At 54.9% G+C, this 27501-nt stretch overlaps 1 protein-coding gene and 2 long non-coding RNA genes across 15 annotated transcripts in view; 2 read left to right on the forward strand and 1 right to left on the reverse strand.

The window, feature by feature from the left end:
* SRC (SRC proto-oncogene, non-receptor tyrosine kinase) overlaps positions 1-2475 on the forward strand; it is a 53657-nt gene extending 51182 nt beyond the window's left edge. For all 12 annotated transcript variants that reach the window (XM_021077969.2, XM_021077972.2, XM_021077973.2 and 9 more), the window contains one exon: positions 183-2475. In XM_021077969.2, the coding sequence (XP_020933628.1) occupies positions 183-391 (209 nt within the window). In that variant the 3' untranslated portion in view covers positions 392-2475. The remainder of the gene's footprint in view (positions 1-182) is intronic.
* LOC146395296 (uncharacterized) lies at positions 1006-5282 on the reverse strand. 2 transcript variants are annotated; one of them, XR_014832311.1, is made up of 2 exons: positions 5160-5282; positions 1006-1203 (listed from the first exon to the last, which is right to left on the reverse strand). It is a non-coding gene; the product is annotated as an uncharacterized LOC146395296 (long non-coding RNA). The 2 variants fall into 2 exon arrangements; XR_014832310.1 differs by having other exon boundaries at positions 5155-5251.
* Positions 2918-22836, forward strand: LOC146395297 (uncharacterized). The gene is made up of 3 exons (XR_014832308.1): positions 2918-3035; positions 4001-4189; positions 17789-22836. It is a non-coding gene; the product is annotated as an uncharacterized LOC146395297 (long non-coding RNA).
* Positions 22837-27501: the final 4665 nt, after the last annotated feature.

Here is a 27501-nt window from a genome sequence, read left to right on the forward strand (position 1 = left end):
GTGGAACATCTGATCTTAGGCTCTCTTTTTGTTCAGGGCTCCCAGCCCAAGGCCAGCTCCCTTCCCCATGGTCACGGCCACCCTGTCCTAGGCAGGAAGCCATCTCTGTTGTCCCTGTCCGCTTCCCCCCGCCCCACTTTTCTCACCGCAGCCAGCCGCTTCACGCCTCCCTCCGCCCACAGGGATGGTGAACCGCGAGGTGCTGGACCAGGTGGAGCGGGGCTACCGGATGCCCTGTCCGCCTGAGTGTCCCGAGTCTCTGCATGACCTCATGTGCCAGTGCTGGCGGAAGGACCCGGAGGAACGGCCCACCTTCGAGTACCTGCAGGCCTTCCTGGAGGACTACTTCACGTCCACCGAGCCCCAGTACCAGCCCGGAGAGAACCTATAGGGTACAGGCTACAGGGCCAGACTGCCTTCTCAGCTTGGATCCTGGGTTGGGTGGCCCCTGACATGGGGTCTCGCCTCCCTCTGCCTGCCCGCCATTGATCCTCTCTGAGGGGCCAAGGACAAGGCCCCTCCGTCTTTTGTGGCATGGAAGGGCTTGGGGCCCCGGGCAGCCCTGGGGGCGGGGTCTGAGGCTGGCGCAGTGACTGTGTCCGGGCCTCCGCCCAGCCACCCGCCTTCTCCCTGCACGCCCTCCCTGAGCTCTGCGCATCTCAGCAGGAGGAACTGGGAAGAAGGGCTGGGGCTGAGGGCGCCCTTTTCTTAGCCTCGCCCTAATCCACACACTGGCTCCTTCCCACTTCCACGCCTCTCCCAGGTCTGTCTGCAGAGCTGGCCCAAGAGCCTTTCCAAAGAGGAGTGATGGGCCCCTGGCCCTTGGCCTACCTGCCACCCTACTTGCCGTCCATTTCTGAAAGACCCGTTGGTGGAGGCCACTGGGTCCAGACCCCTGTGCTGTGGCTCCCAGGCTGGGCGGCCCAAGGCCTAGCTGGACGTGATGATGGTGGGTGGGGTGGACCCCCCCAACCCTGCCCTCCTTAGACATGAGGGATCCTCAGAGATCATCAACTCCTTGTCCCTGTATTACCCCTGGAGAAACTGAGTCCAGAGAGGGGATGTGACTTGTCCAAGGCTGCAGAGCAGTTCACGGTTGAGGCGGGATTGGAACCCGGTGCTCCCTCTGTCTTCCTCAGGAACCAGCGAGATTGTCCTTGGAGGCATCGTGGACAGACTGGGGCAGCCCAGGAGACAAGGGGCCTGAGGATGGGTTAGAGATTGCAGAGAGATTCGTGTTGCCACTGCTTGCTCAGTGGGGCTGTTGTGGGGGTGGGGAGTGGAGGTGGATAGAGGGCTGAGCTAGAAATGAAGGGCGATGGCTCAAAGATAAGGAGGCAGATTTCAATCAGAATGTGGGTGGTTTTTTACCTTCAGAGCTAGCCAACCATGAAAGGGAGTGAGCTCACAGGCTCTGGAGGCAATCAAGCAGAAGTAGAAGATCCAAGTGGTTGGGAGGCCTTGGCCTCAGGAAGGAACCCCTGGTCCTCCTTCCCCCAATTCGTCCTGTGTCATTTCAATGCCTGGCCCCTGCTCTTCTCCCCAAGTTGGCACCCCTTAACTCGTGCATAGGGAAAGGAGTGCCTGTGCTGGGATGAGAGAGGACCGGGGTGTCTATTAATGTGCACCAGGTCTGGCCCTGTGCCCTTGGGCAGCCCCTGCTTCCTCTCTGGATTGCAGTGTCTGTCTCCATATGTGGCCATGGCACTGCCACTGCTCTGCAACTGCTCCACTCCTGTCCAGATCCTGTGGCCTGGCGCCACGTGGTGAGGCCAGCCCGTGGTATGAAGGGTTGGTGTTTTGGCCCTAGTTCTGCCGTGCAGCCTTGGGAATATCTGGTGGCTTCTCCCCGGGCCTCAGTGTGCCCTTCCTAAAAGGGGCAGCTGACAATTTGTAGGCATTGTGCCAAGGGCCCTTGTGTGCGTGTACGTGTGTGTGTGTGCGTGTGCATGTGTGTTGCTCCATGTGTGTGTCCATATTTAACATGTAAAAATGCCCCCTGCTCTGTTCCCCAGACATGTTGTACATTTCACCCGCAGCCCCCACCACCCCCATCATAGCAATAACACTCCCGCTGCCAGGGGTTCTCGAGCCAGCCAGGCCCTGCCAGTGGGGAAGGAGGCCAAGCGGTGCCTGCCTATGAAATTTCAACTTTTTCTTTCATACATGTTTATTACCCGAGTCTTCTCCTGTCCGCCCTGGTCAAATCTGGGCTCACTTACCCCGGCGTGATCTCAAATGCTGTTCCGACTGCCCAGCACCCTTTGTATAAGGTGTCCTAATACGGTCCCTTTTTTTAAAAAAACAGTGTTTTGTAGATTTCAGATGACTATGCAGAGGCCTAGGGGACCCCCCGGCTCTGGGCAGGGCCTGGGGGAGTCCCACATTCCACAGCCCAGGCCTGGGGGGGGAGGGGGGTTTGGAATTGGTTGTAAATACTTTGCATATTGTCTGATTAAACACAAACAGACCTCAGAATTTGGCCAGTGGTTTCTTGAGTATCTGTTGTGTGCTGGAGAGAGAGGGGCGGGGAGGTGAGGGACAGACTGTGGTCAGAGGGGTCTTTGCAGGCAGCACTGGAGCTGGAGGGCTTGCGGGGAGGGGGGAGGGGAGATCAAAATCAAGGCGTTTTTCTGTTTACTGTTAATATCACGAGCCAGATACCACAGTGTCTGGGTAAGAATGGACACGGGAGACCCTGTGAGTGTGCATGTGTCTGGGGCACAGAGACAGGAGCATGATATGCGTTTAGGCTCGTGGGAGTGTGTGCCTTTGTGTTCACGTGGGTGTGTATGGGTCTCTGCTCATGGGTGTCTGTGTTGGTGTGTGGACATGTGTCCAGGTGGTCTGTGAGTCTGGGCTCCTGCGGGTGTATGCCCCGATGTATGAACCTATTTTTTTCTGTCTCTATGCGCAGGGATTTGTGTGTACTGTGTAGACACCACTCCAAGTGGTTCTGCCTGAACCTTCAGCCTCCCCGGGGCCTTGGGTCCGATGCGTATGGCCGGACTCCGCTCATTTGCGTGGGGAACCGCGTATGTCTTCAGGGATGCATGTGGGCTCAGGGTGTGTACAGGCCACTCCTACCAGGTCCCACATGTGCCTGGGAGCGCAGGGACACTGCGAGCAGCCCGGGACCCAGCCCTGGTGGGGACAGAGCGCTGGCCTGCGCTGCAGTGACGGGTAGGGAGTGCGCCTGCGTGGTGCTGGGTGCTGGGAGGCCGGTGGAGCCGGGAGGCCCCCCAGCCCCCTTTCCATCTCTCGGCGGCAGCGTGGCTCGCCCTGTGATTCAGTGTGTATGCCTCTTTTTGTGTCTCTCTCTGCCTTTGTCTCTCGTTCTTTGTCTGTCTTTGCTTCACAAGCTCTCCCTGACTCTGGCCCAGGTTCTCTGTCTGGACAATTTTTTGTTTCTTTTCTCTTCCCTAAACCTCCTTCCACCTACTTCTCTGTCTTTCTCTGTGTGTCTCAGTGCTGCTTCTGGTTTTCTGTCTCTGTTTCTATATGTGTCTGTTTCTCACTTTTGCTAGTTTCTCTTTCTCTGTGCCTTGCTGCTGTCTCTGTTTTTCAAGTCTCTCTTTCTCTCTCTGTGTCTCAGATTTTTTTTTTTTCTCTTTACCAAGTTTTCTGGCCTCTTATTCTCCCCCGGGCCCTCCCACACAGCTGAGCCTTTGCCCAGGCTGTTCCCACCACTGAGAATGCCTTTCTTTCCTCTCTGCAGCCTGACAAACTCCTATTCATCCTTCAAAACACATCTATGAGCCCCATAGACCACCTCTGGGAGGTTTTCCATGACCCCCCCGGAACTTAAAAAGGTTGTCACGTAACAGAGGTTCACGCGGCTCCATCACTAGAATGAGAGCTTGAGGGGCTGGGGAAATTCTGCCCGATGCACCCAGATGTGGCCCATGGGGTGCTGCCTGGTCAGGGAAGGGAGGCAGAAGTTTGCTGTGTCTCTGGCTCCTTCTCTGGTTTTGACTCCCTCACTCTGGGCCTCTGTCAGGTTTGCTTTTTGCTCGACTCTTCGAGAGAGAGACGGAGTGAAGAGGTGAGAGCAGCGTCCACCCGGCTGGGACCGCCATCTCACGGCCTTTCTGCTGGCTCCTCCCTCTGCTGCCCTGTTCAGTTTCCAGCCCACGGCAGGGGATTGGAGACACGGAGACCTCCTTGTCCCCTCCACCTGCCCTTCCAGGTTTCAATGTTTTTTTTTCTTATTCTGCATGCATTTTTCCTTTTTGAGAAAAATGAGATGTTGGCTCCCGTGGAGAAAAAGTAATATATATAAATATATTTCTTATAGCAGAGGAGGAAAGATACAGAAAAGCACATAAAAAAGACGGTCATTTGTGCTCTCTACCCTCCCCTCCCACCTAGAGAGGTTGGGACATGTTTCTGGGGTGTGTGTCCATCTGGGTCTGTTGCCTCTTCTCTGCCCACTGGCCTCCGTGTCTGTCTCTGTCTCTCCATCCTCTGGCCCACAGACACGGGCTCTCCCTCTGGACTGCCAGCCTCTTGGTTCTTTGAGACATTCATTCGTAAAACTTGTTCCAAAGAGGAAACCGCCACCCCCCACCCCCCACGGCCCCTGCGGCTTTGTGACTGCACGTGCCTCCCTGTGTATCTGTGTGAGCCCCCTGTGCTGGCTCTGTCTTTCTCAGCCCCTTCCCTGCCTCCCTTTCTCTACAGTTTCACTGACCTCCCTTCCAGGAATTGCGGTTCCTCGGTGTGTAATGTGTGCGTGTGCGGTGTGCGTGGCGTGTGGAGCATGTGCGTTTTCCTGACCCTTACAGGCTGCGGCCCCGCGCTGCCGTTCGTCTCTTTGCTCATCCTCTGCCCCTTCGTCTCTTCCCTCCCTCCCCTCCTAAAAATTCCAACCAGACCTCGTGCTGGACACACACACACAGTCCCTCGTCTTTTTCTCTCATCTCTGTCTTCTTTTCCCATTTTTCTCTTGGGGCTCCAGAAAGCTGTGGTTTGCAGAGAGAAAGAGAGAGACCGACAGAAACACAGAAATAAAGGACTGGCCGGGAAGAGACGTGGAGGGAGAGGGGAGTTGATGTGGGGGTCGGAGGGGGGGGTCTGGCTGAGAGATGCCCATCTGTCTGTCCATCCCACTCTCCCCAGCCCTCCCTCCCTGGGGCTCTTCTCAACCCATACCTGACCTGTGCTCCCCTCAGTGTGTTCCGTGGGATTCAGGGCTCTGCCTGTCTGTCCATCTGTCCATCCATCTGTGTATCTGCCTTTGCCACCTCGCCTCCCCCTTGCTGTGGTCTCATTAAATACCCCTCTCTTTCTCTGATTGTCCTGCGTGTGTGTGTGTGTGTGTGTGTGCGCGCGCGCACATTTGCCACTGGATCTCTGTGCCAGTGGGTCTTTTTCTACCTCCCACCTCCACCTCCCTGCAGTTTTATTAAAATCCTCCTTCTCATTCTTCCTCCCTTTCTTGCCGCCCTTGGTATGAATGCATCCGAGTGCATGCGTATCTGTGAATGAACCTGTTGTGCACCCCCAGCCCCTTCCCCGGGGCTCCCGAGGGTCACTTTCTGCTCACCCCCCATCTTGGCTTCCATTCTCCTTCCAGCCTCCACCTCAAGGCCTCCCTCCTGAATGGTTTCCCTGGCAACCGTCCCCTGGACACCTCACCTTCGACCCTCCAAACGCAGCGCACCTCCTGTCCGCTCCTGCCCCCTTTGCAGGGGGCCCCACCGTTCAGCCTCCCTCGCTGGGCCGCATGCCTTGGGAGGCTTGGCCATCCCTCCCCGCACTCTGCCATGGCCTTTCTTTTCCTCCTCCCACCTCTGGCCCTACTCGGAATCCCTTGTCTCTGGTGTCCCTGTCTGCCTCTCCTGTCGGCAATCTGGCTCCAGCCACCTGATTGCCTGACGTGTCTTTTCCTCCTTCAGCCTGTATATCCACCTCCTCAGGGAAGGCCCCCTCATCGCCCCTTCCCTGGATTCCTTGACTCCAGCACTCCCTGAAGTAGCGTCTGTCCTAACCTTGGCCGTGTATTACCCGGTCCCAGGCTTGGGTGCTCAACCAGAGCCCCAGTATGACTTTCGTGGGCTCTAGTTAGCTTTGCCTTCATGGGCTGCTTCCTTCATAAAAAATACCAAAAAATTCTATTTTCCCACAAGACTGATAGAAAGTTGAATATATTCATATTATAGATGAAAACAATTTCTTTGAGTTTGAGTTCATTTTTCTTCTGATTTTAAAAGAAATTAAAGTATGCTTGTCAAGGGCCCTTAAAGATATTGTGGGCTGCAGATTTACTGAGTGCCTTCTCTATGCGGGGTCTGGACAAACACTGTTGCTGGCAGAACAGCAATCCTCGCCCCGTGTCTTTCTTCATTTCCACTCTGCCCCCTGCCTTTGGTCCCTGACATGGGGGTGAGTGCATCAAAGCCACGGGTGTCACCCCTGGCCCCTGAGTCTTTGTGGCTCGGTCCCTCTCGTCATTTCTTTCACCCTAGCAGGTTTGGCCTTTGCTCTGGGATCTCTGTTCATTCATTCACTCCTCCAACAAACGTGCGTGGCCCTGGTGTCTGTGTGTCTGCTCGCCATCCATCCCCCAGGCCTTCGGCCCTCTCTCATCTGCAGGCTTGCTGAGTTTCCAGCATGGGCTCTCTCCCTGCAGCCCCCTCCCCTTGCCATGGGCTGGGGGTGGGTGTTTTGTTTCATTCCTTGGTCTCTTCAGAAAACACTCAGCATGGAGCAGCTGCCCCTGCCTGGCTGTGTGCGAGTGTGTGTGTGTGTGTTTGCCTGTGCCTACTGAGAGTACTTCACCCCACCACTGCCTGCCAGCTCCCAGGCCTCTGCCCCCACCCAGGTGCCTCCTTCTAGATTATTCTAAAAGCACTGCCCCATTTTTCTGTCCCCCTCCAGGGCTCTGCCATTCTCCCTCTGCCTGCCTCTTTCACCCTCGGCTTTTCCCCTCCACGTTCATCCTTACACCTTGCAGTTTTGCTTTCCCTCAAGGGTGTAAGCATTCACCGAACACATTTCCACTGAGCACCTGGCCCCGGTCAGGGGTTGGGGTTCAGAGTGAGAACAATCTGAGGGGGGTGGGGGGCAGCCATGGGCAAGGCACTTACTGTTCCAGACGGACAATGAGCAGAACAGGTGCAGAGGCCTGGGAGAGTAGAGACGGGGTCTGAGCTTGAGGAGAGGGTCTGGGAGGGCTCCCCTGAGGAGGGGGCTGAGCAAGGCTGGAGGGCAGCAGTGGAGAAGCGGGGCTGGGGGTGGGGAAGGGATGCGTCCAGGCAGCGGGACAGCTGTGCGTGCCAAAGCCAGGAGGTGGGACAGCCACCCGGTCATCACGTGCTCTCTTTCCTCTGCCCCCCCGGTTCACCCCTGTTTTGGGGTGTGGGGTGTGATTGTATGTGGGAGAGCGAGCGGCGAGAGGGAGACAGACAGACTTACAGACTGACACCGAGAGAGGGCGAGAGAGGCGCACGCAACTCCGCTCTCCCCACGCCTCTGTATCTGCGTCTCTCTCCTTCCCCTTCTCCCTGGGCTTATGGGAACCTTATCTTTTCTCCAGTTTCCTGCAGTTGTTCATGTGTGTGTGCTCCTGGGCCGTGTGTGGTTGTGTGCGGGTTGTGCAATGTGGGTGGCGTGGGCTGTGTGGCCTCTGGTCCCCTGCGGACCCCCGGCTGTTGCCTGAGTCCAGCGTGGGCTGTGCCGAAGGTCCCTTTCTTTCATTCATTCCTTTGCTTCTTCCGTCTTAAAACCCCGATTAAAACCCCCATCGATGGGGCTGCTCTTCAGAGGCGGCCTGGGGCTCTGTCCCCTCCTCTGCGGATCTTTCTCCCCCTCCTCCTCCACAGCCCCCACCTCGGCTTCCTCTTTCCAGGCCGCCCGCCCCTCTGCCCAGGGTCGCCCCTCTGTCTGGTCGTGTCGCTCTCGCTTTCGGTCTGTCGGTCAGCTCTTCACCCCTCCCCCACTGCCTTTCTGCGTTTCCCTCTCTTTTCCTATCCTTTGTCTCCGGGTCTGCCTCTGTCTCTCTTTTTGTTTTGCTCTGTGTCTCTCTCTGTCTCTGCCTCTCGGTTGGTTTCAGCCTGACTCTGTGCGCTCCCTGCGTTAATGCGTTCTCTCCGCCAAGCTGTGACCGCATAGTCGTGTGTGTGTGTGTGTGTGTGTCCCCAACAACATGTCCCCCATTCGCTTCCTCCCCACACCCCTCGTGCGGGGCCCTCAGGCTTGTGCGTGTGGCCGAGCCGGGGTCTGTGCCCTGTCCCTGTCCCTGGTGGCATGTGGAATTCCCAGCGTGGGCAGCTGCGGCCGCTCTTGCTCTGCTCTGGGGGTCCCTGCTGGGGGCTTTGTCTCCTTTCACACCCCAGCTCTTCCTAGAACATCCATTGTGAGCAGCTGCTCCTACCCGGCCGGGGTGTGTGTGTGTGTGTGTGTGTGTGTGTGAGAGTGAGAGAGAGAGCCCCGCTGAGGACTAACAGGGACGGAGTAGCCCCCTGCCCAGGCCCCTGTCTTTGGGGTTCTCGGCTTTTATGCTTATTCTCTGAGCTATTTGCATTTATCTTTCCATTCAATCAACACTCCAGCCTCTCCTTTGCTGGGGTGGGCAGTGTGTGTGTGTGTGTGTGTGTGTGTGTTTCTCCCTCCTGCCCGCCTGCGGCCCCCCTGTCTCAAAGACCATTCTGAAACGGCCCCGTGTGCACAGATTCGGAGAGAGGTTGTGTGTGTGTATCCGTGTGTGACAAGCTGTCACTGTGTCAACTTGGCCACTTTCCCTAATCCTCTGCTCCTGCTCTGTGTTTTCTCTCGGTCAGTACGGAACACCTCTCATGACTGCACGCCTGAGTGTGTGAGTGTGTGTGTGTGTGTGTGTGTGACACATCTCTCACCCCTTGCTCTCTGTTCCTCTCCTTTCTCTGGCTCTGTTTGGATTTTTCCATGCACTCTGGGGTCTGTCTCTCTCCCGGCTTCCCCCTAAGTTTCTCTGTCTACATCCATCGCTGCAGCTCTGTCTGGTGTTTGCTGTCACTCCACCGATGAGCACGTGGTGACCTGTCTTTCCTTCCATCCATCTAGCCATCCGCCTGTCTGTCTGAGAGTTATTTCTGGGCCCTTTTCCTACTCCCCACCCCGCCCCCCTTCCTGGGTCCACTGTTGTTCTCCCTGCACAAGTTGCTGCTGGGCTGTCTCAGTGCCCACGACCCCTCCCTCTCCCCCTGCCCCTGTGTCGTGGGCTCCAGACCAAGCGCGGCTGCTCCCGGGCCCCTCCCCAAACTTGGCCCCTGCACTTCTCAAGGCGCATCACAGACTCAGCACCTTCCTGGCCCCCTTCTCCCCCATATGCATGCATCACCCCCACCTCCAACAGGTCACTCTGGCCAGGCTGTCCCATGCGGTGGTGGACACCTGCCCCAGCAGCCCCACCCCCTGATGCCTCCAGCTCCAGAGGCTGATATTGGCCATTGCCTTCCAGCCTTGTGCCCCCCTCCTCCCCCAGCCAGTCCCGGGTCTCTCTCTCTTTCCTTGCGAAGGTCTAAGCAGCAGGCTTTCTCTGTTGGTCGAATTAGCTTTTTTTTTTTTTTTTTTTTTTTGGTCTTTTGTCTTTTTAGGCCTGCATCCGCGGCATATGGAGGTTCCCAGGCTAGGGGTCAAATGGGAGCTATAGCTGCCGGCCTACACCACAGCCACAGCAATGCTGGATCCAAGCCGCTGTCTCTCTTGTGGGCATTGCCGAATCGTGTGTGTGTGTGTGTGTGTGTGTGTGTGTGTGTGTGTGTACCTGTGCCCACGTGTGCTCGTGTGCACCTGTTCCTCTTTCCCCATCTGACATACTTCTTTCCTTCCCTCTCTTATCTTCATTCTCTCATTAAAAAAAAATTGAGGTATAGCTTAACATACCACAAAATGCACAATCTTAAGTGAAAAATCCCAATGAATTTCACGCGTTGTCTATACCTGTGGAACCGTTTCCCTTGGCGCAGACACAGACCCCCCAGCCTCCAGCACTCGCTCGTGACCTCCCCCAGCCCCCCAAGGGAACTGTTACTCTGACTCCAGGACTGTTTATTCTCATTGTTTTGAATCCAGAACTCGATCGGGATTTTTTGTTTTCCCCTCACTGTGTATATGTGTGGCATTCTGTCTCTCCGTCTCGGAACTTTCTCGCACGTTGCTTTCCTTCTGAGATCCCCTCATCTTTGTTCCTTCATTCAATCAACAATTATTGACTACCTCCTGAGACGGGCTGTGTGCGTCTAACTCGCTCCCTCCCTCCCCTGGCTCTCTGCTCCCGCTCTCCGCTCTCGCCCCGCTCCTCCGCTCTGTCTCCAAGTCATTATTGAATTCTGCTTCTATTCTGTGCGTCACTGCAGGAGTGTATGTGTGCGTGAGAGTGTGTGTGTGTGTGTGTGTGTGTGTGTGTGTGTGTCCCGCTCGCCCACCACCTCCCCCTCGCTCCTGCTTCCCCCACCTCTGCCTCTCTCTCCTCCTCTCCCGCTCCTGGGGGCTCCATCTAGAATTTTCCAGGTGAGCCTGGCTCTATTTCTTCCTCTCTCTCTCTCTTCTCCTTTCTTCCCTTGCTGGCTGCTCATGCTGCATGTGTGCTGGCCTGTCCACCTCGGCTGTGGCTCCGGCCTGGCCCTCCTCCCCCTGCCCCTTGCAGCTCCCCAGCCCCCTTCGCCAACTCCGTTCACTCCATCAGGAGCAAACAACGGGCTGCCACAGAGGTCTCTAGCCCAGCTGAGCCCCGGGCCATCCACCCGCCAGGGTCTGTCTCCCCCCGTGGAACCCCCCTCGAGGCCCCCACCTGCCCACGTCCTATCCCAGGGTTATCCCATTCCAGGGCACCTCCCTCTCACTCGCTGACCCCTTGAAATGGCTCTCCCCAGGGCCTCTCCCCGTTTCCAGCAAACTGAGGGCTGAGTCTGCAGACAAGGCCATTCTCTGAACCTCTGGGACCCTGCATCCTTTGACTCTCCCCCTGCCTCCTTGCTGGCTCCTTCTCCGTGTCTTGCCCTGCACTGGCTTCCATGTCACCTGTCCCCTCAAGGTGCACTTGGCCTCTCAGAGTGACCCTCCAACATCAGGCAAATTTGGTCATGCATCAGTCAACAAACATTGCCCTCGCCCCACCGAGGGCAGGAGGGGCGCAAATATCCCCCAACCCCTAATCCCCCTGCTGTGGGGCAGGTCTTGGGGTCAAACGCATAGCCGTGGCTGGGCCCCTGGTGTGGAGGGGCGACCCCGAGCCTGGTGGGCATCTGGCTTCACATCCTCTTCTTCGTCTTTGTTTTCTCACTTTTTCCAACTTCCCCGTCCATCCGTCCTGCCCTTGGGCGTTCCCCCTGCTCCCTGCCCGTCTCCCTCCGTGTTTCAGTGTATGTGTGTTTTGGTCTGACTCAGGGTAAGGGTCTGTGTGTCTGTCGCTGTGCACCAATGTGTGTGAGTATCTGGTCCTCCTGTCTGTGTGTCCGTGGATGTGTCTGTGTGTGTATTGGACGTCTGGGCATCCTAGTGTCTGTGTTTGTGTGTCTCTTTGTGTCCATGTGTTTGTGTTTATCTGATGGTCTCTGTGTCCTGACTTGTCCCGACTTGAGTTTCTGATTGTTTCAGCCGGTGTGAACCGGTGTGTCTGCTGGTCTCTGTATAGGTCTTACTGTGTGGCAGCTGTCTGTCCAGACTCTCCGTGTGTCTTTCTGTCCTTGTCTCCCACATGTGCAGTGCTGAGTGTGCACAGAGGTGTCTGTCTGTGGATCTCAGGGAGGGGTCTGTTTGGGTGATTGTGTCTGTGTGTTCTTCCCTCTCTGTCTGGGGGCTCCTAGGTCTGTCTGTCTGGCCACAGATCCGGCCCCCCGCCCACCGCCTGGCTCTCCAGCTCCCGCATCTCCCTCCCCCTCCTCTTCTTTCTCTGTATCCCCTTCCGTGGGGCTTTGTCGGGTGGCACACGTCACCGTCTGTGCCTGGTGGCTTCGCCAGTCTGAGAGCAGGCGGTATGTCACACCTTGTGCCCCACGTGGGCCCAGCCATGTGCGTCATCCCGAGCCCCTGGCGGCGTGGGGGTCTCGCCTCGCCGCTGCTGCGCTCCCCACCCCCTCACCCCCACCGCCCCGCTCCCCCTCGAAGCCTTTCTCAGGCTTTCATCTCTTTTCCTCCAGCGGCGTCAGGCCTGCGTCTGCAGTCTAGTCTGCAGTCTAAACGCGTCTGTCCAAAGCTCCTTGCTCTAGCCCTCCTGCTGCTTTCCTGCTGCTGAGCTAGTTTGTTGGGGAAACTTTCAGGGATAACTCAAGTCTCCAGCAGCCAACCCCTCTAGGGGGCGCTGGCTGGGCTGGAGCCAGACAGGTCCTCCTGTCCTTCTCTCCATGCCCCTGTCCTCCCCAGGTTCTATCTCTCTCCCTGGGGGGGGGTGCCCTGCTGCAGAACCTGGGAGCTCCCCAGCACCCACACTGAAGCCCCTTGGCCCCAGGCAGGGCTCTGCTGCTGCCCCCTCCTCACTGCTGTCACCTCTGCTGCAGCCACTCGGTCCTCGATTTTCTTTGAATGAGACATGCTGCTCCCACCCCAGGGCCTTTGCACCTGCCGTCCCCCCTGGCTGGAGTGCTCTCTCTCTCTCTCTCTCTCTCAGTCTGTGTGCTTGTTCACCTCCTCAGGTCTCCACTCCATCATCCCCTCTGCAGAATGGCCTCCCTGACTACTTAGTCTAACGCAGCAGCCTCTGTTTTAGCTCTTCTTGCCCCTCTCCTGCTCTGTGTGTCTTCAAAGCACTTTTTCCTGCCAGCTGTCATCTTAGATATGGATTTATTGGTTTGTTTTCAGTCTCTCACACCATCCTCCTGCCACTGTGCTGTGGGTTCCAGGAGGGCGGGCGTGTCTGTTTAGTGCTGCGTCTCCAGCTCCTAAGTGCTGCCCAGCGTGGAGAAGGTACTCAGTTCGTGTTCTCGGACTGACTGAACCACCTCATTTCTAAGCTCTGCCTGGCTGGGATGCAGGGAAGTGCCTCTTCTTGCCCACCCAGTCCCCAGGGAGGCAGTCCCTAGCTCCAGCCGCAGCTACCCCACCCGCTCTCACCTGCGGCTAACTGGGTCCCAACTCCAGGGCAGCGGGCTCGGCTGAATCACCTCGCCACCTGGCGCCCACGGCTCACACCTCACCAGCCCTCCTTGAGTGGCTGATACCTGTCTCCTCTCTGGCCTCCTGGTCTCCCATCTCACCCTATGGACCCCTTTGCCACGTGGAGACCAGGCACAGCTCTGCAAAGCGGCTCCGATCTTACCTTCTCCCTCCCCATAGCTCCCTGAGGCTCCCACATCCCAGAAGCATTCAAGCCCACCCCCTCCCGCCTCCTCTCCTCTGCTTCCAAGCCCCTCCCCGCTCCCCTTTGCACCCTCTTCAGGCCTCTGCACCTTTGCAGGTGCTGGTAGCTCCTCCTGGAAATCCCTTTCCTCACGTGCCTGCTTGGTGAATTACTTTTTATTTTTTCTTAAAAATTTTGTTTTATGGAGGTGAAATTCACAGACCGTAAAATTCCCCATTTTAAAGTGAACAAGTTAGTGGCATGTAGTGCATTCACAGTGTTGTACAACCTCTATCTAGTCCCAAAGCTTTTTTTTTTTAATATCCCAAGATAAAACGCCATCCCCTTAAGCAGTTATTCCCCATTCCCTCTCCTCCCACTTCCCATCCCAGGCAACCACCCATCTGCTTTCTGTCTCTGTGGATTTATCTCTTCCAGATATTTCCAATGAACAGAGTTCTACCATACGTCCCAACCTTTTGAGCCTAATTTCTTTCCCTTAGAGTAATGTTTTCGAGATTCATCCACATCATAGTGTGTGTCAGGACTTTGCTCCTTTTATGGGGTGAATAATATTCCACTTATATGGAGAGACCACACTTTGCCCACTTTGCCTCTTTTTAAGTCTCAAAAGGCCTCCTGTCTTGGGACACTGGGCCCGCCTGTTCCCAGGATGACCTGTGCCTCCCCCCAACTGCCACCCCCTGGGCTGGCTGCACCCTGGACTCCCTCTCTCCATCCTGAGCCACCTACCATGGCCGCCTCTTCAGTCTCCTGCTGTTCCCTGTTGCCAGGCTGCCTCCTGCTGCCCCTCGGCTGGCTGGCCACCCCTGCTTCCCCCACATCACCCTCTCCAGACAGCAGCGCCTTCTCAAACCCCTCTGACCACATGTGTCTTCCCTGGTGCGTCACTCCTTGGTTCTGCCACCCACAAAACAGAGTCCGGACCTCAGTCCCCAGTGCTCCTCAAGCCTCACCTTCCTCTGCCCCTGTGCCACCGCAGGGACCCCTCCCCTGGCATTCTCACCCCACTGCCCCGAGTCCTGACCTGCCTCAGAGCTCTGCATCCAGGTCTGAGTCACCCTCCCAAGCTCCCCCTTTCACCCTGAGCAAAGTGTCTTCCCCCTGTGGTTTGGGGAAGGAAGAGGCTTCCAGCACAGCTCCTGCTCCACTGCGTGCTAATGGCATGCATCCTTTTGTCAGTTCAGGCTCTGGGTCACCTGTGCTTAGGACAGTGACATCCCCGGAGCCCCAGGTGGGTATGGAGAGGGCCGCCTTCCCCTCTCCTGCCTCGCTCTCTCTCCCACCTTCCTCTCTGGAGCAGTAGGTGGCTTTGTGCTCCTTTCGAGCACCAAATGCTTTGTCGTGTGTTTGTGTGTATGTGTGTGTATGTCTGTTCCTCTGAGTGTCCACCACGCTGTACTTGCTTTCTCTTCTCTCTGCTCCAGCCCTGGGGGTCATTGTCATTCTTTGCGCTTGTGCCCCCCCCCACACACACACAATGAGAGAGACAGAGACAGAGTAGCCCCTGCTTAGGGCCCCCTCTCTGCAGGGTTCCTGCTTTTGTGCTCATTCTGTGAGTCTGCTGCATTCATCCCTCTATTCAATCAACGCCCCTCCAGTCTCTCCCGCGCACTGGCTGGGCTGTGCGCACACGCGTGTGTGTGTGTGTGTGTGTGTGTGCGCGCGCGCGCATGCACCTGTGAGTGTGCACACCCCTCTGCTCGTGCCCCTCCCTCCAGCCCGTTCCCTCTGTCTCTGAGGGTTGCTGAATCTGCCCGGCTCTGAGACAGGAAGGAGGGGAGGAGGGGGCGCTCCCCAGCCCGCTCCCCTCTCTGGTCTCTCTGTCCACCTCTCAGCCTCCCCGTGCGTGACTCTCCCCTCTGTCTCTGGGTCTCATCCCATCACGGGCTCTGCATCCCTCTTTCCTTCTCTCCTCCCTCTCTGCCTCCCCACACCCCCAACGCTCGTCCTCTCTCTCTGTGTCTTGGCCTCCCTCTCCCTCCTCCTCGACTTTTCCAGATGTGCCATGTCTGAGTCTGTCTCATGCCACGTATTTCCTTCCGTCCCTCCTCCTCTCTCGGGCTCCCCTTCCTGCCGGCCTCTGGTGTGTGTGTCTGTGAGTGAGTCTTCACATCTGCCTCTCCTTCCACTCCCCCTGCCCACCGTACCCTGCTGGAGCTCCCCGGGGCACCCCAGCTATGACTCCCCCCCTTTCCTGGGGCATCGTGTGTGAGGGGTCCTCACACCGCTATATCTGGCAGTGCCGCAAATCTCACCCCACTCTCTGCTCCCGAGACCCCTTTGACGTGGGGGTCCCGGTCATTCCTCTAGGTGCCCAGGTCAGCCCAGCCCTCCACCCCCCACAGTCACCCGTCCTGCAGCTGCTCTTCCCTAAGCAGCTCTCCACCCACTTCTCCCCCCGAGGGCACCCATATTTTCCTGGAAGGCTCCACCGGCTTCCTCTCTGATCTTTCTTCTTCAGAAACAACCCCTAACCTCCAGACCCTAAATCCCTCCACTCTCATTGTGCAAAGAGCAAAGCCAACTTCCGAGGCCTTGCAGACCCTCAGCCTCCTTTGCTCATCTGTGCTTCTGTCTCTGTCTGCGTCTCCCTCTGTTTCTCGCTGTCCTGCCTCTGTCTCACCACGCATTCTGCTCCTCCAGCCTTTGTCCCCATGCATGAGCTTTCCTCCTGCTCGGTAAGCAAGCCCCCTTGCGCCCCAGGCCTTCTTCCCATCTGTTTGGCAATTTTCTCTTCCTCCCCCGGGACACTGCTTTGAGCCTCTGGGCTCTGGGACCCTTCTCTGGAGACCTTCTCCTGCCCGGACCTCTTGCCACCCAAGATTTTGGTACGCTTGAGGGAACCAACCTAACCCTAGGTGCGCCTGCACACAGCTGGTGATCAACAAATGCATCCCCGGTCTCCAGGAGCATGTTCTCCCTGGGTGAGTGCAGGGGTGTTTGGAGATCTGGGGCTCCATGCCTGTTTGCCCACTTCCCCCGCCCCCAGCCCCCCGCTCCTGCCTGCTCCCCCCCACTCTGCCCCCGGTCCCAGGACGTGTGTGTGTGGACGTGTCTGATCACTCCCCTGCGTGTTCTCTGTAGCTTCATCTCCACTCCATCTCTGTACCATTTTTCTTTCTTTTCTTTTTCTTTCAAGGCACATGTTTCCTCCTGATCCCCAAAGTAACGCATCCATCTTCATGATAGATCGTTTAGAAAATACAGAGAAGCGGGGAGAAAACAATAGAAGTCGCCTATTGATCCTGGTTCTCGGAGGAGGGGGCCCCGGCGGGGGCGGGGGCGGTGCTGGGCGTGGACCTGAGCTGGCCTGTAACCTGGGCCCCTCCTTGCTGTGCCCCTCACCCCTGCCCCCCCCCCTACTGCCCCTCCTTCTTCTGCTCTCTGCCCTTCTCAGCCGCTGTTACTGTCTCTGATCTGATTCAGAGCCTGTCTCTGTGTCTCAGCCTGTCCCTCTGTCTCTGGTGTCTGTCTCAGTCTGCATGGGTTCTGCTCTCACCCTGGGGTTCCCACCCACACTCACATTCATTCATTCATAAAATCTGTCCCGAAGACGCCGGGGCCGGGAGTGTGTGTCTGCGGGATGACAAGTCCCCCTCCCATCACTCAAGTCCTCATGAATTTTGCCCCCACCCTGTGGGAGCTCCAAGGGGTGTCTGTTGGGCTTGGGTCCACGTGCCTGGCTCCCTGGACACCAGCTGCCGGCCTGCGTGCCACCCTCCACTTTCTGCAGCCTTTTCGAATTGCCATCTTGCCCTTGCCCCTTTGTCCGCATCAGTGTGTGTGTGTGTGTGTGTGTGTGTGTGTGTGTGTGTGTGTGTGTTTGTGTGCATCCTTCTGCAGGCTCTCACCTCTCTTGCTTCCTCTCTGTGGTTTTCTCACAGTTTGCTCTCCCTGTGTCTCCGTTGGTCACTCCCATTCATAAGTTCTGTTGCTCATTCAAAAAGTAGAGCATCATTTTTTTTTTTTCTAAATTGTCTGCCAGGAACACAAATGGCATTATTACCTTTGTAATAAGAACAGTTCGTTAAAGTTATAACCGCAACCACCACCAGCAGAAGGAGGGCATCAGGAGCCCGGTGTCAGTGGCCGCCAGAGTCCTGCCCTGGGCTGGAGGGGTGTGAGTGTGTGTGTCTGTCCTTCTGTCTCCAGGCTGCCCTCAGTGCCTTTCCTTTCTCGTCTTCTCCACTCTTCTCCTTCCTTGGACGTTTCTGGAATTTCTCTCTGGCTATTCGTGCTGGGAACACAAACTCCCAAAGAAAGGGAGGCTGTGTGTGCCTGTGGGTGGCAGTCTGTGTGAAGGTGAAGGGGTGTGTGAATGTGTGAGCCCATGTGTGTGCAAGCCTGCGTGGACGACTGTGTGTATGCACATGTGTGTGTGTGTATGTGAGTGCCGTCCGCGCTCCCGCTGCTCCTCTGCGGCTTTGGAGGCTTTGTTCCCCCCCGCAACCCCGCAGATGTGCTCTCTCTTTCAGAAATGACATTTATGTTTTCCTTTGGTTTCAGAAGTAATATGTGTTCACCGCAGAGAAGGTGGAAAATTCCAGAGAGAACGTGCAGAAGAATATGAAATAAAAATCCCCTGTAATCCCACCTCCCAGAGAGAAAGGAGCCGCTGTTAACATTTTGAGATCTTTTCACAATTGCCTTGTACCTGTGAACCTTTCCTCTCGGTGTGTGTCTTTCTCTGCAGATTGGACTCCATTCTCTTCTTCCTCCAGTTCCTTTAGAAGCATTTGGGGGTCCCCACCTGGGACACCCCCATGTGTCTTTGTCAGCCCGTCTGAATGTCTTTGTCTGGCAAGTCTGTCTGTCTGACAGTCTCCCCCTCACCCCGTCCTTTCCTCTCCTTCTGGGGCTCCATCAGATGTGTGTGTGCGCGCGTGTGTGTGCACGTGCACGCACACATGTGCGTGAGATGAGAAAGAACGAGAGGAGAGAGGAAGCGAGACAGAGAAATCCAGCAGAAAAAACTAGAGGGAGGGGATGTGGAGAGAGACAGAGAGACCCTGTCACCCCTCCTCTCGCTTTTGCTGCCTCCCTCAGGATGCTGGCACTGGCCATGCTGGGTGCCTTCCAGTGTCCCACCATCCCTTTTTTCTGCCCCCCCGTCCCTTTGTTTTCAGGTTCTTCAAGAATGAGGAAGAGCTGGTGGGGGGTTGGGGGGGTTGATAAGGCAGGTGGAGCGAGTAGCAGCAGGAGACTGGGTGGTGCTTCTAGAAGGTTTCCTTGCAGCCCAGGAGTTGAGTGTGGCAGAGGGCCGGAGCCCGGGCGTGGAGGGGCTTCATTCTTTCAGCTGCGTTCGGGGCTGGGGGCTGGGAAGTGGGGTGTGGCTCATGGCAGCAGGTGGAGGGGGAATGGTCTGGACCCTCCCAGCCTCTCCCGTGGCCCAGGTGGCCTCCTGCTCAGAGAACTCAGCCATCTTCTCTCCATGTGGTTTTGCCTCTGCCTCCTGCCTCTCGCCGTAACACGGGAGATAAATTAGCCTCTGGGCTTTGGTGCCCAACACCTGTTCCCATCTTACAATGATCCTCGCGTGAGTGACTCTCAGAGCCTCGGTGTCCCCACCTGCAAAATGGGGATAAAAAATTCTGAGGCTCCATGTGATGGCTCATGTCAGGTGTGCTCAGCACAGTGTGGACACGCAGCAGGTGCCCATACAGGCTGGTTAGAGCTTCAGCCACCCTGTGGCTCCCCTCCCTTCTCTCTGGCTGTGTCGCAGCTCACCTCACCCCTTCCATCTACCCCTTCCTTCTTCCTTCCTCCCTCCCTCCATCTCTCTTCCTTCCTTCTTGCCTTCCATCCCTCCCTCCCCCAGGTATGGCTCTTCTGAGGTGTTCTGTAGGGATCAGGGAGCAAGGGAAACCACAGAGGCCTGTGGGCAGTGGGGATGGTGGAGGGAAGCCTGGTCGGGAAGCCTGGGGACACCCGTGACCTTCACAACACAAGGTGTCCCCTTTGAAGCCTTTGGTTATGGCTGTCCCCGGCCTGGGATGCAACCCTCCTTCGCTTGTCATACCCTTTACCTGGCTCCCCTCCTCTGCCCCTTCTGTCACCCCCAAGTCAGCATCCTGCCTTGGGGCTCCCATAAGCTCCTGAGCACATCCCCGGTTGCTGGCTGTCACCACATTCTCCTAGAACAATCTATTTCTTTCATGCCTGCCTCCCTCACCAGACTGGGAGTGACATGAGGGCCGGCCTGGTGCTCAGGTTCCCTCCAGAGCTTTGGCCTCCCCTCTCCAGCACAGAGCCAGGCACCATCAAGGCCCATGGGGAGGCTGGGGAGTGGCTGGAAGAATGAATGAACCTTCTTTCTCCGCCAGCTGACTCGTAAGCACCCTCCAAGGCCCAGCTCAACTGTCCCGCTCTGCAGTCTTTCCTGACCCCCTGTGCCTCATGTACCTTCCTCCTGGGCTCTCTCATACATGTGGCTGTTCAAACAAATCTGGGATCCTATCATTATTCTATTTTATTTATTTTTTGCTTTTTAGGGCAGCACCTGCAGCATATGGAAGTTCCCAGGCCAGGGATCGAATCAAAGCCGCAGCTGCCGGCCTACACCACAGCCACAGCAATGCCAGATCTCAGCCGCATCTGAGATCTACACCGCAGTTCACAGCAATGCCAGATCCCCAACCCGCTGAGCAAGGCCAGGGATCGAACCCGGATCCTTATGAATCCTAGTCAGGTTCTTTACCACTGAGCTATGACAGGAACTCCCCATCATTCTCCTTTTGTGTGTCTTCCTTCCTCAAGGCTTTGGGTGTTCAGGGCAGGGCAGGACAGAATGGAAGGCCAGCTGCAAGGTCAGTGGCTAATCTTCGATATTGTTCCCTGCCTGCCTGAAACTGCCCCTAGGGCCTTATGTGTATTTTTCATTTAATCTCCTTACAATATGCTTCTTGATACTATTATTACCCCCATTTATAGATGGGAGACCAAGCCTCAGAGAGGTTAAGTGACTTGTCCCAGCTCACACAGCAAGTAAGTGGTGGAAGTAGGATTGGAACCAGGCTGTCCGGCTCCAGAGTCACCCTCTAAGTGGTACGAGGTGGTATATATTAAGCGCTTTTTTTTCAAAGTGTAAAGGGCTGGGAAGTCTTTCCCTTTTCTGCGTCTCCTGTCCTGAGCCTGTTGTCTGCCCACTCTGCCCCTTCTTCCTGGGCAGGGCACCCCCAGCTCCTGCGGTCCCCAAGGATAAAGACCCGAAGCCAGCACTGGCTGGGCCTCTCCACGGGTGCCCCAAACCCACCACCTTGTCCCCGCAGCTCCCAAACAGGATCTCCTCCTGTTCTCATTAGCGCCCAATCGGGGGCTGCAGCCAGGACCCTGGCGTCATCTCTGATTCTTCAGCTCCTGCCGGCCACAGCCATCTGTCAGGCTTCCTGCTGACTCTCCCTCTGGGAGCCCCTCAGCAGCCCCTGCTGAGCCCCTCCTGTGGCACAGCCCCCCTCTCTGGCCCCCCACCTCTGCGCCTGTCCTTCCACTTCTTGCTCAAACACCTGTCACCTTCCCAAGTCCCCTCGTCTGTAAATGAAGCCACTGACAGCACGTTCCTCATGGGGTGTCACGAGGATTAGATGAATTTTGAAAAGCTGTTACAGCAGGGCCAGGCTCACAATCCGTAGCTATTATTAAGGATTAAATGGATAGCTGTTATTACAGATTTTCTCAACCAACGAATGAACGACCCAGGGGGTGTGCCTTTCGTCTCTTCCTCGTCCTCCTCTCCGTGCCCACTTCCACCTCCTTGTCTCAGATGCTGTACTTTTGGAAGGATGGCTACCCTTTGGAAAAAACTTTGGATCCCTCCAGCCAGCAGGCAGAGCTCTCCCATCCTAGAAAAAGATCCCTCCCTTGACCCCATCTCTGCACCAACTACGGCTCTGTCGCTCTCCTTCTTTCTCAGAAAGCTTGGGGAAAGAGTTGCCCCTGCACCCCAACAAGCCCATTTCACTCCCCCACTGTGATCAGCACCTCCCTCCACCTCCGTCAAGGTCATCGGTGTGGCCTCCATGTAACCGGATTTAGAGGACATTTTCATTTCAACCTTTGCAGCATTTCATCGCTGTTCTCAGTTTTCAGGACATTCATTCCATCTCTCCTTGTCCTGTCCTTCCTGACTGGCTGCTGGGGAAAAGCTACAGGACCACTTGTTGATGAAATGTTGGGGAGCCCCTGGCTCAGTCTTTGGAGGTCTTCTCTCTGTCTCTTTCTTCTTACTTCCTTGGGGAATCTTGATTCATCCAGTCCTATGAGTTGAAAACCCAGCAAGCCTTGTGCGGAGGACTCCCAGCCAGGGCCTGAAGCCCAGATTCCCGCAGCCACATCTCCACGTGGGCGACCTCAGGCGATTCGCCTCCAGTGTGCTCCAAATGAGCCCTTGACTTCCAGTCTCCAAGCCTGACCCCCACCTCACCTCCCTCACCCTAGTAACTGTTACAGCTGCCACCCAAGCCTAAAACAAGAGCCTCCATCCCTCACCCAGGACTGTGTCTTCAGCCCCTCTCCTTTCTCCTCCCATCTGTTCACTGTCTCAGTAACCACTCAAATACCATGATTCTTGGTTTTTTACCTCCTGTCTGATCATTATTTTGAGCCTCGTTCTGTATGATCAGCCATCTCCTAGATGCTTCCACCTGGGATGTCCCTCCAGGCACCTGCCACTCCTTGTTGTCCCAAAGTGGACTCAGCATCTTTCCCACATGTATTCCTCCTCCTGGGGTCCCTGGGTCGGTAAACAAGACCGCAAATTGCCCTGTCTTGGAGGGTGGTACTTCTGCATCACTCTTCGAGTCTGCTTTGCTCAACCCACCAGCACTTCTCACTGGGGTGGTCATTTTCCAGTCTCCCACCTGCTCCCTCAACCAGTGAGGATTGTAATTCCTGGTTCCTCATCCTGTGGCCATCCCTGATGACCTACCTCATCACCCACGTGGATGGTGTAGCCGCCACCATGGTATTGACCTCCCAAGTGCCAAGAATCTTGTCCTCTACATGACCTCAACTATGACGGCATCTTTGACCTTGCAACAACAGCTCCAACTCCAAAGTCGCAACTTCAAGCCATCCCACTCGCAAGCCATCACCTGTTGTCATTCCATCTTATTTACTCATGTCAAGACCTTGAACGTCAGCCCCCACCATCCTTTCTCTAAACTTTTCTAATTGCCTTTCATCGCCACCTTACACAGACACCACGCTTGGCAAGGTCACCAGTGACCTCCAGCTTGTCAGATCCAGTGGTCCATTCTCAGCCCTCATCTCCCCTGTCCCAGCAGCTGGAATGTGGTTGAACACTCTCTCAATCTCAAATCATTCACTTTCCTTGGCTCTCATGATACGAGATTCTTCTGATTTTACTTTTCCGCATTTTGGTCTCATTTGCTGGATCCTCCCACTTCCCCCAACCTCTAAATGGCCACTTTCTCTTTTTTTAAACCTTAATATATTGATTTTTTTTATTGCTGTTTATGGCCATTCTAAAGCATGCACAGTAATAAAAGTTTAAAGATAAAATATTTTAATAATTAAAATTTTCTATTAATAATAAACCCATTTACGTGTTTTATTTTATTTTGAACAATATGTTAACTATTACTGAGCATTATTGAAAATATTGAATATTTCAACATTTTTTAAAATGTTGATTTAATACTGTGTGATAGAGTGATTTAAAGACATGGCTAATATATTTATTTCATACTTGTTTTGAATAATAGCTCTTAAAGATACCTCATAAAGGTCCAATGACTAGCACATATATACCATATAACATATATGCTTAGGAAAGATTTATCATTGATTTTGTTGGTCATCCATCTATGGATGAAATAACCTTCTTTATAAATCTGATTTTGGCATTTTCTTTAACAGCAATTGTACATAGCTGATGACACATTAGTATCAGGAATACAAGTGTTATTCTGCCATGTTCTTCTTTTTTTAAAAAAATTGAAGCATAGTTGATTTACACTGTCATGTTAGTTTCATAACAGCATAGATATCATTATACATATATGTATATATTCTTTTTCAGATTCTTTTCCTTTATATGTTATTATAAAATATTGGGTATAGTTCCCTGGGCTGTACAGTAGTTTCTATTTGGTTCCCCTTCTCTTCTAGATTTACACAATCTCTCTAACTCGATAGTTTAGCATACTTTTTTTTTTTTTTTTTTTTTTGGTTGCCCTGTGCAGTGGCTTGTTGTGGCATCTTATTTCCAGACCAGGGATTGAATCCAGGCTGCAGCAGTGGAAGCTCCAAGTCCTAACCACTAGACCACCAGGGAACTCCCCAAACTATCTATTTTCTGGTGCTTCCCAAACTCCAGGGCTCCCTGACCTCCAGACTCCACTGACCATTCACCATCTCTACTGGGCTGTCCAACACGCGTTTCAAACTCCCTACACCCAAAGGTGAAATCACTCCATCCTCCCTGAAAACCGGTTCCTTCCCCAATCTTCCCCAGATCAATAAATCACACCACCCTGAAACTCTGGAAGTTATCCAGGAGTCCCTTGCTACCTTCATCATTCATACCTATTCCCCGGTCAGTTCACTGGTAAGTCTCACCGAATGAACTTCCAAGGGATCCCAGAGTCATTCTGTTTTCTTCACCCCTGGCTGCTCCACCCTAACTCAAGCCGCCATCCTTTCTCTGCGACAATAGCCCAGCCTCCTCCCTGGGCTCCCTGCTTCTATTCCTGTGTCCAGACCAGAGGGATCTTGTAAATCAGACAGAACCACTCTTTGCTTAAACTCTTCCAATGGTTTCCCATTGCACTGACCATAAAACCCAAGCTTTATGCTATACCCTGCGAAGTCTGACATGATCTGGCCATGACCTTGTGCTAGCTTCAACAAGGTCAAGGGCTCTCTCATTTCCTCCTCTCACTCACTCAGTCCAGCCCCACTGGCCTCTTTGCTACCCCTCCAACGTGCCAAGCTCGTTATTATTATTATTGCTTCTTCTTTTTTTTTTTTTTTTTTTGTCTTTTTTGTTGTTGATGTTGTTGTTGTTATTGTTGCTATTTCTTGGGCCGCTCCCGCAGCATATGGAGGTTCCCAGGCTAGGGGTTGAATCGGAGCTGTAGCCACCGGCCTACGCCAGAGGCACAGCAACTCGGGATCCGAGCCGCGTCTGCAACCTACACCACAGCTCACGGCAACGCCGGATCGTTAACCCACTGAGCAAGGGCAGGGACCGAACCCGCAACCTCATGGTTCCTAGTCGGATTCGTTAACCACTGCGCCACGACGGGAACTCCTTATTATTGCTTCTTAAAACATTTTTTGAGGGCTGCACCTGGGGCATATGGAAGTTCCCAGGCTAGGGGTTGCATCAGAGCTACAGCTGCCGGCCTATGCCACAGCCATGGCAATGCCAGATCTGAGCTGCATCTGCAAGCTACACCACAGCTCATGGCAACGCTGGATCCTTAACCCACAGAGCGAGGCCCAGGATCGAACCCTCGTGGATACTAGTTGGGCTTGTTACCACTGAGCCACAACAGGAACGTCCCCAAGCTCATTCTTGTCTTAGGGCTCTAGCCGAAGTCATTCTTTCAGCCTAAGACACTTCTCCCAGAAATTCCCCAAACTGCCTCCTTCCTTCTGTCAGTGAGTTCTCAGCTCAGATGCCACCTCCTCAGGCAGGCCTTTCTTCATCATCTCTTCTAAAGGGCACCCCTCCCCACCCTCAGATCTGTCTTGCCATCCTGCTTTACCCTCCTTCCAATTCTCATCGATGTCAAAAATGATCTCACTAACTTACTTGGCCTTTTTCTGTCTTCTGGACCAGCAGATCCGTACTGGGAGAAGAGGAGCTGAAAGTCCCACAACAGAAGCTCCCTGTTGTCATTTGCTCATTCAACAGTGGCTGGCACATAGTAGGTGCTCTAGAAATACTCAGGAGTTTCAGGCAGGAATCCGACTGGTGACCCAATCCTGTCAAGTCTCTTCCTTCACAGTGCTCCTCCTGGACCCTCCGCCCCAGCTCCCCACCGGCCCCCCTGCCTTTCTTGGCTGTGTTTTTCATCCTCTTCCAGCTTCTGTGTTCTTCTTCTGAGCCCTCACAGGCTTGGCCCTCCCTTGTGAGTGGCTCATCCTCTGTGTGTGTGTGTGTGTGTGTGTGCGCGCACATATATATGACTCACTCATATTCTGGGCCCTTTATCAAATTTTATTCTCCTCTCCGGATTACCCTTCCAGCCATCCCTCCATCTATCCATCCACCTACCTATCCATCCACCTTGGCCCCATCCATCCATCCAGCCAGCCATCCATCCATCCATCATTTAACAAGTGCTGGATTCTGTGCCAATCAGTGAGAATGTGTGTGTGTGTGTGTGTGTGTGTGTGTAGGGTGTGCCCATATGTGTCCCTCTGTCTGACGGCTCCTTCTCCCTTCTTATCACCTTTTGTTTCTGTCTCACTCCAAAACCACATTCCCTTTCTCTCTGCAGAGGAACTTTTTTGAATTTTTGCTCTGAGACCGTGAGCCATTTGTGGTGTGTGTGTGTGTAAACATCTGTCAGTCTCTCATGTCTTTCCCTTGGGGGCTTGGGCTGAGGTGGTTCCCAGTCTCTGGGTCATTGTCATTCACACTTTATCCAACTATTTGTTGATTCATCCACGAGAGGTTTATTAAACACCTGCTTCATGCCAGAACCTGGGCTGGTCCATGGTGTGTGCGCGTGTGTGTGGTGTGAGTGCATGGCGGTCGGCTGCCCATGGCCTTGCCACCCCTCTCCTGTCCCCCGACCTGCCTTTGCACTCTGGGATGCCCAGTGTGTCCCCCACTCCCTCCCCTGCACATGCTCCCCTGCCCCCCAAGGCTGACAGCCCTGCAGGCCAGACTCCCATTTTGCTCATAAGTTGAAAACTCAAAGCCAATTCCCAGCTGGCTTTGGTACCTCAAACCCAGCATATGACAAGCTCACCGCATCATTTCCGCACCTCTAATGGGTTTCTCTCCCTGTTCTCATTAGCACTGAGTGTCACTGCCTGCTTGGGTCCACAGCCAGGAGCCCCGAGTCATCTCTGAGTCCTCACTCTCCTGCCACCCACAGCCCATCTGTTCTCTTTCCTGTAGAATCTTCCTCCCAAAGCTGTTCAGCACCCATCCCCCACTGGTTTAGCAGCCCCTCCCTTAGCCTGGCCAGAAAATTGAAGCCTGGACCACTGCATGCATGCATGCATCCATCCCTCCATAGATCCACCCATCTAACCAACAAACTTGCCCCCAGCACCCACTGGACCTCTGCTGAGAACAGAGCCCCAAAGCCCCAGCCCATGTCCTGCAGGGGCCCATCAGAGTCCAGAGGTAAGAGACCTGTCACCTCTGCACTATGAGATGTAGGGTGGAACTTCCCAAGATTTTCTGTCACTTTGGTCACTATGCTCTGTGTGTTTTGGGAGGTGACAACCATCTTCTTTGCCTTGGTCACTTTTTCAGACCTTCTTCCTCCTTCCAACCCTTCAGAACCAGCACTCCCCAGGGCTGCATCCTCCTCCTTCTCTCCTTCCATGAGCTCCGCATGCTCAGGGCTTCAGAGACCCTGCTCTGCGCAGAAGCTCCCTTGAGCATATCCACTGCACCTTCCTCAGCCCCACTGGGTGCCCCATCACAGACTTACCAAGAAAGGACCAAACTCCTCCTCATCCCCACCCTCCTCCCTCATCCTTACCCCCAATTCCAAGACCAGAAATCCAGCCACCACCTTCTCTTCTCCTTCACCCTCCATTTCCAATTTAGTTCCAATTTTTTGCCAGTTCTTCCTCTGACATCTCTCTGTCTTCTCCCTTATTCCTGCCCATCCTCAGGGCAGATATGGTTGCCCTGGCAACGGCCATGCTCTCCCTTCTCTCCAGGCTCCTCTCAGCGGGGGAACGTGCTCACTTCCCTCTGACTTGTGGAGAAACATTCCGTCTTGTCCTGGCTCACTCCTGTCCACTCTCTCCTTCGATTTGAGAAGCCTCAGCTTTAGCATAGCCGCCCCCACTTCCTCTGGGCCCACCTACCATCATACTCGGCAAATCCTTCTACCGACCTCCTGTCTGCCAGGTCCGTGATCTCTCTTCCATTGCAGAAAGCAATCTGCCGCGTGGAGAGGCCCCCGGGGAGGTCCCATGGGCTTCTCCTCAGTGTCAGCAAGGTTGCAATGACCTCTTTCCCTTCCGCTTCCAAAGCTATCTTTCAAGAATAAGGCACC

Source organism: Sus scrofa, chromosome 17, assembly GCF_054392235.1.
Source record: "Sus scrofa isolate SSC_HxYL_T2T_F1_AM1 chromosome 17, Sscrofa_HxYL_maternal_Yorkshire_Landrace_v2.0, whole genome shotgun sequence".
NCBI classification, from domain to species: Eukaryota; Metazoa; Chordata; class Mammalia; order Artiodactyla; family Suidae; genus Sus; species Sus scrofa.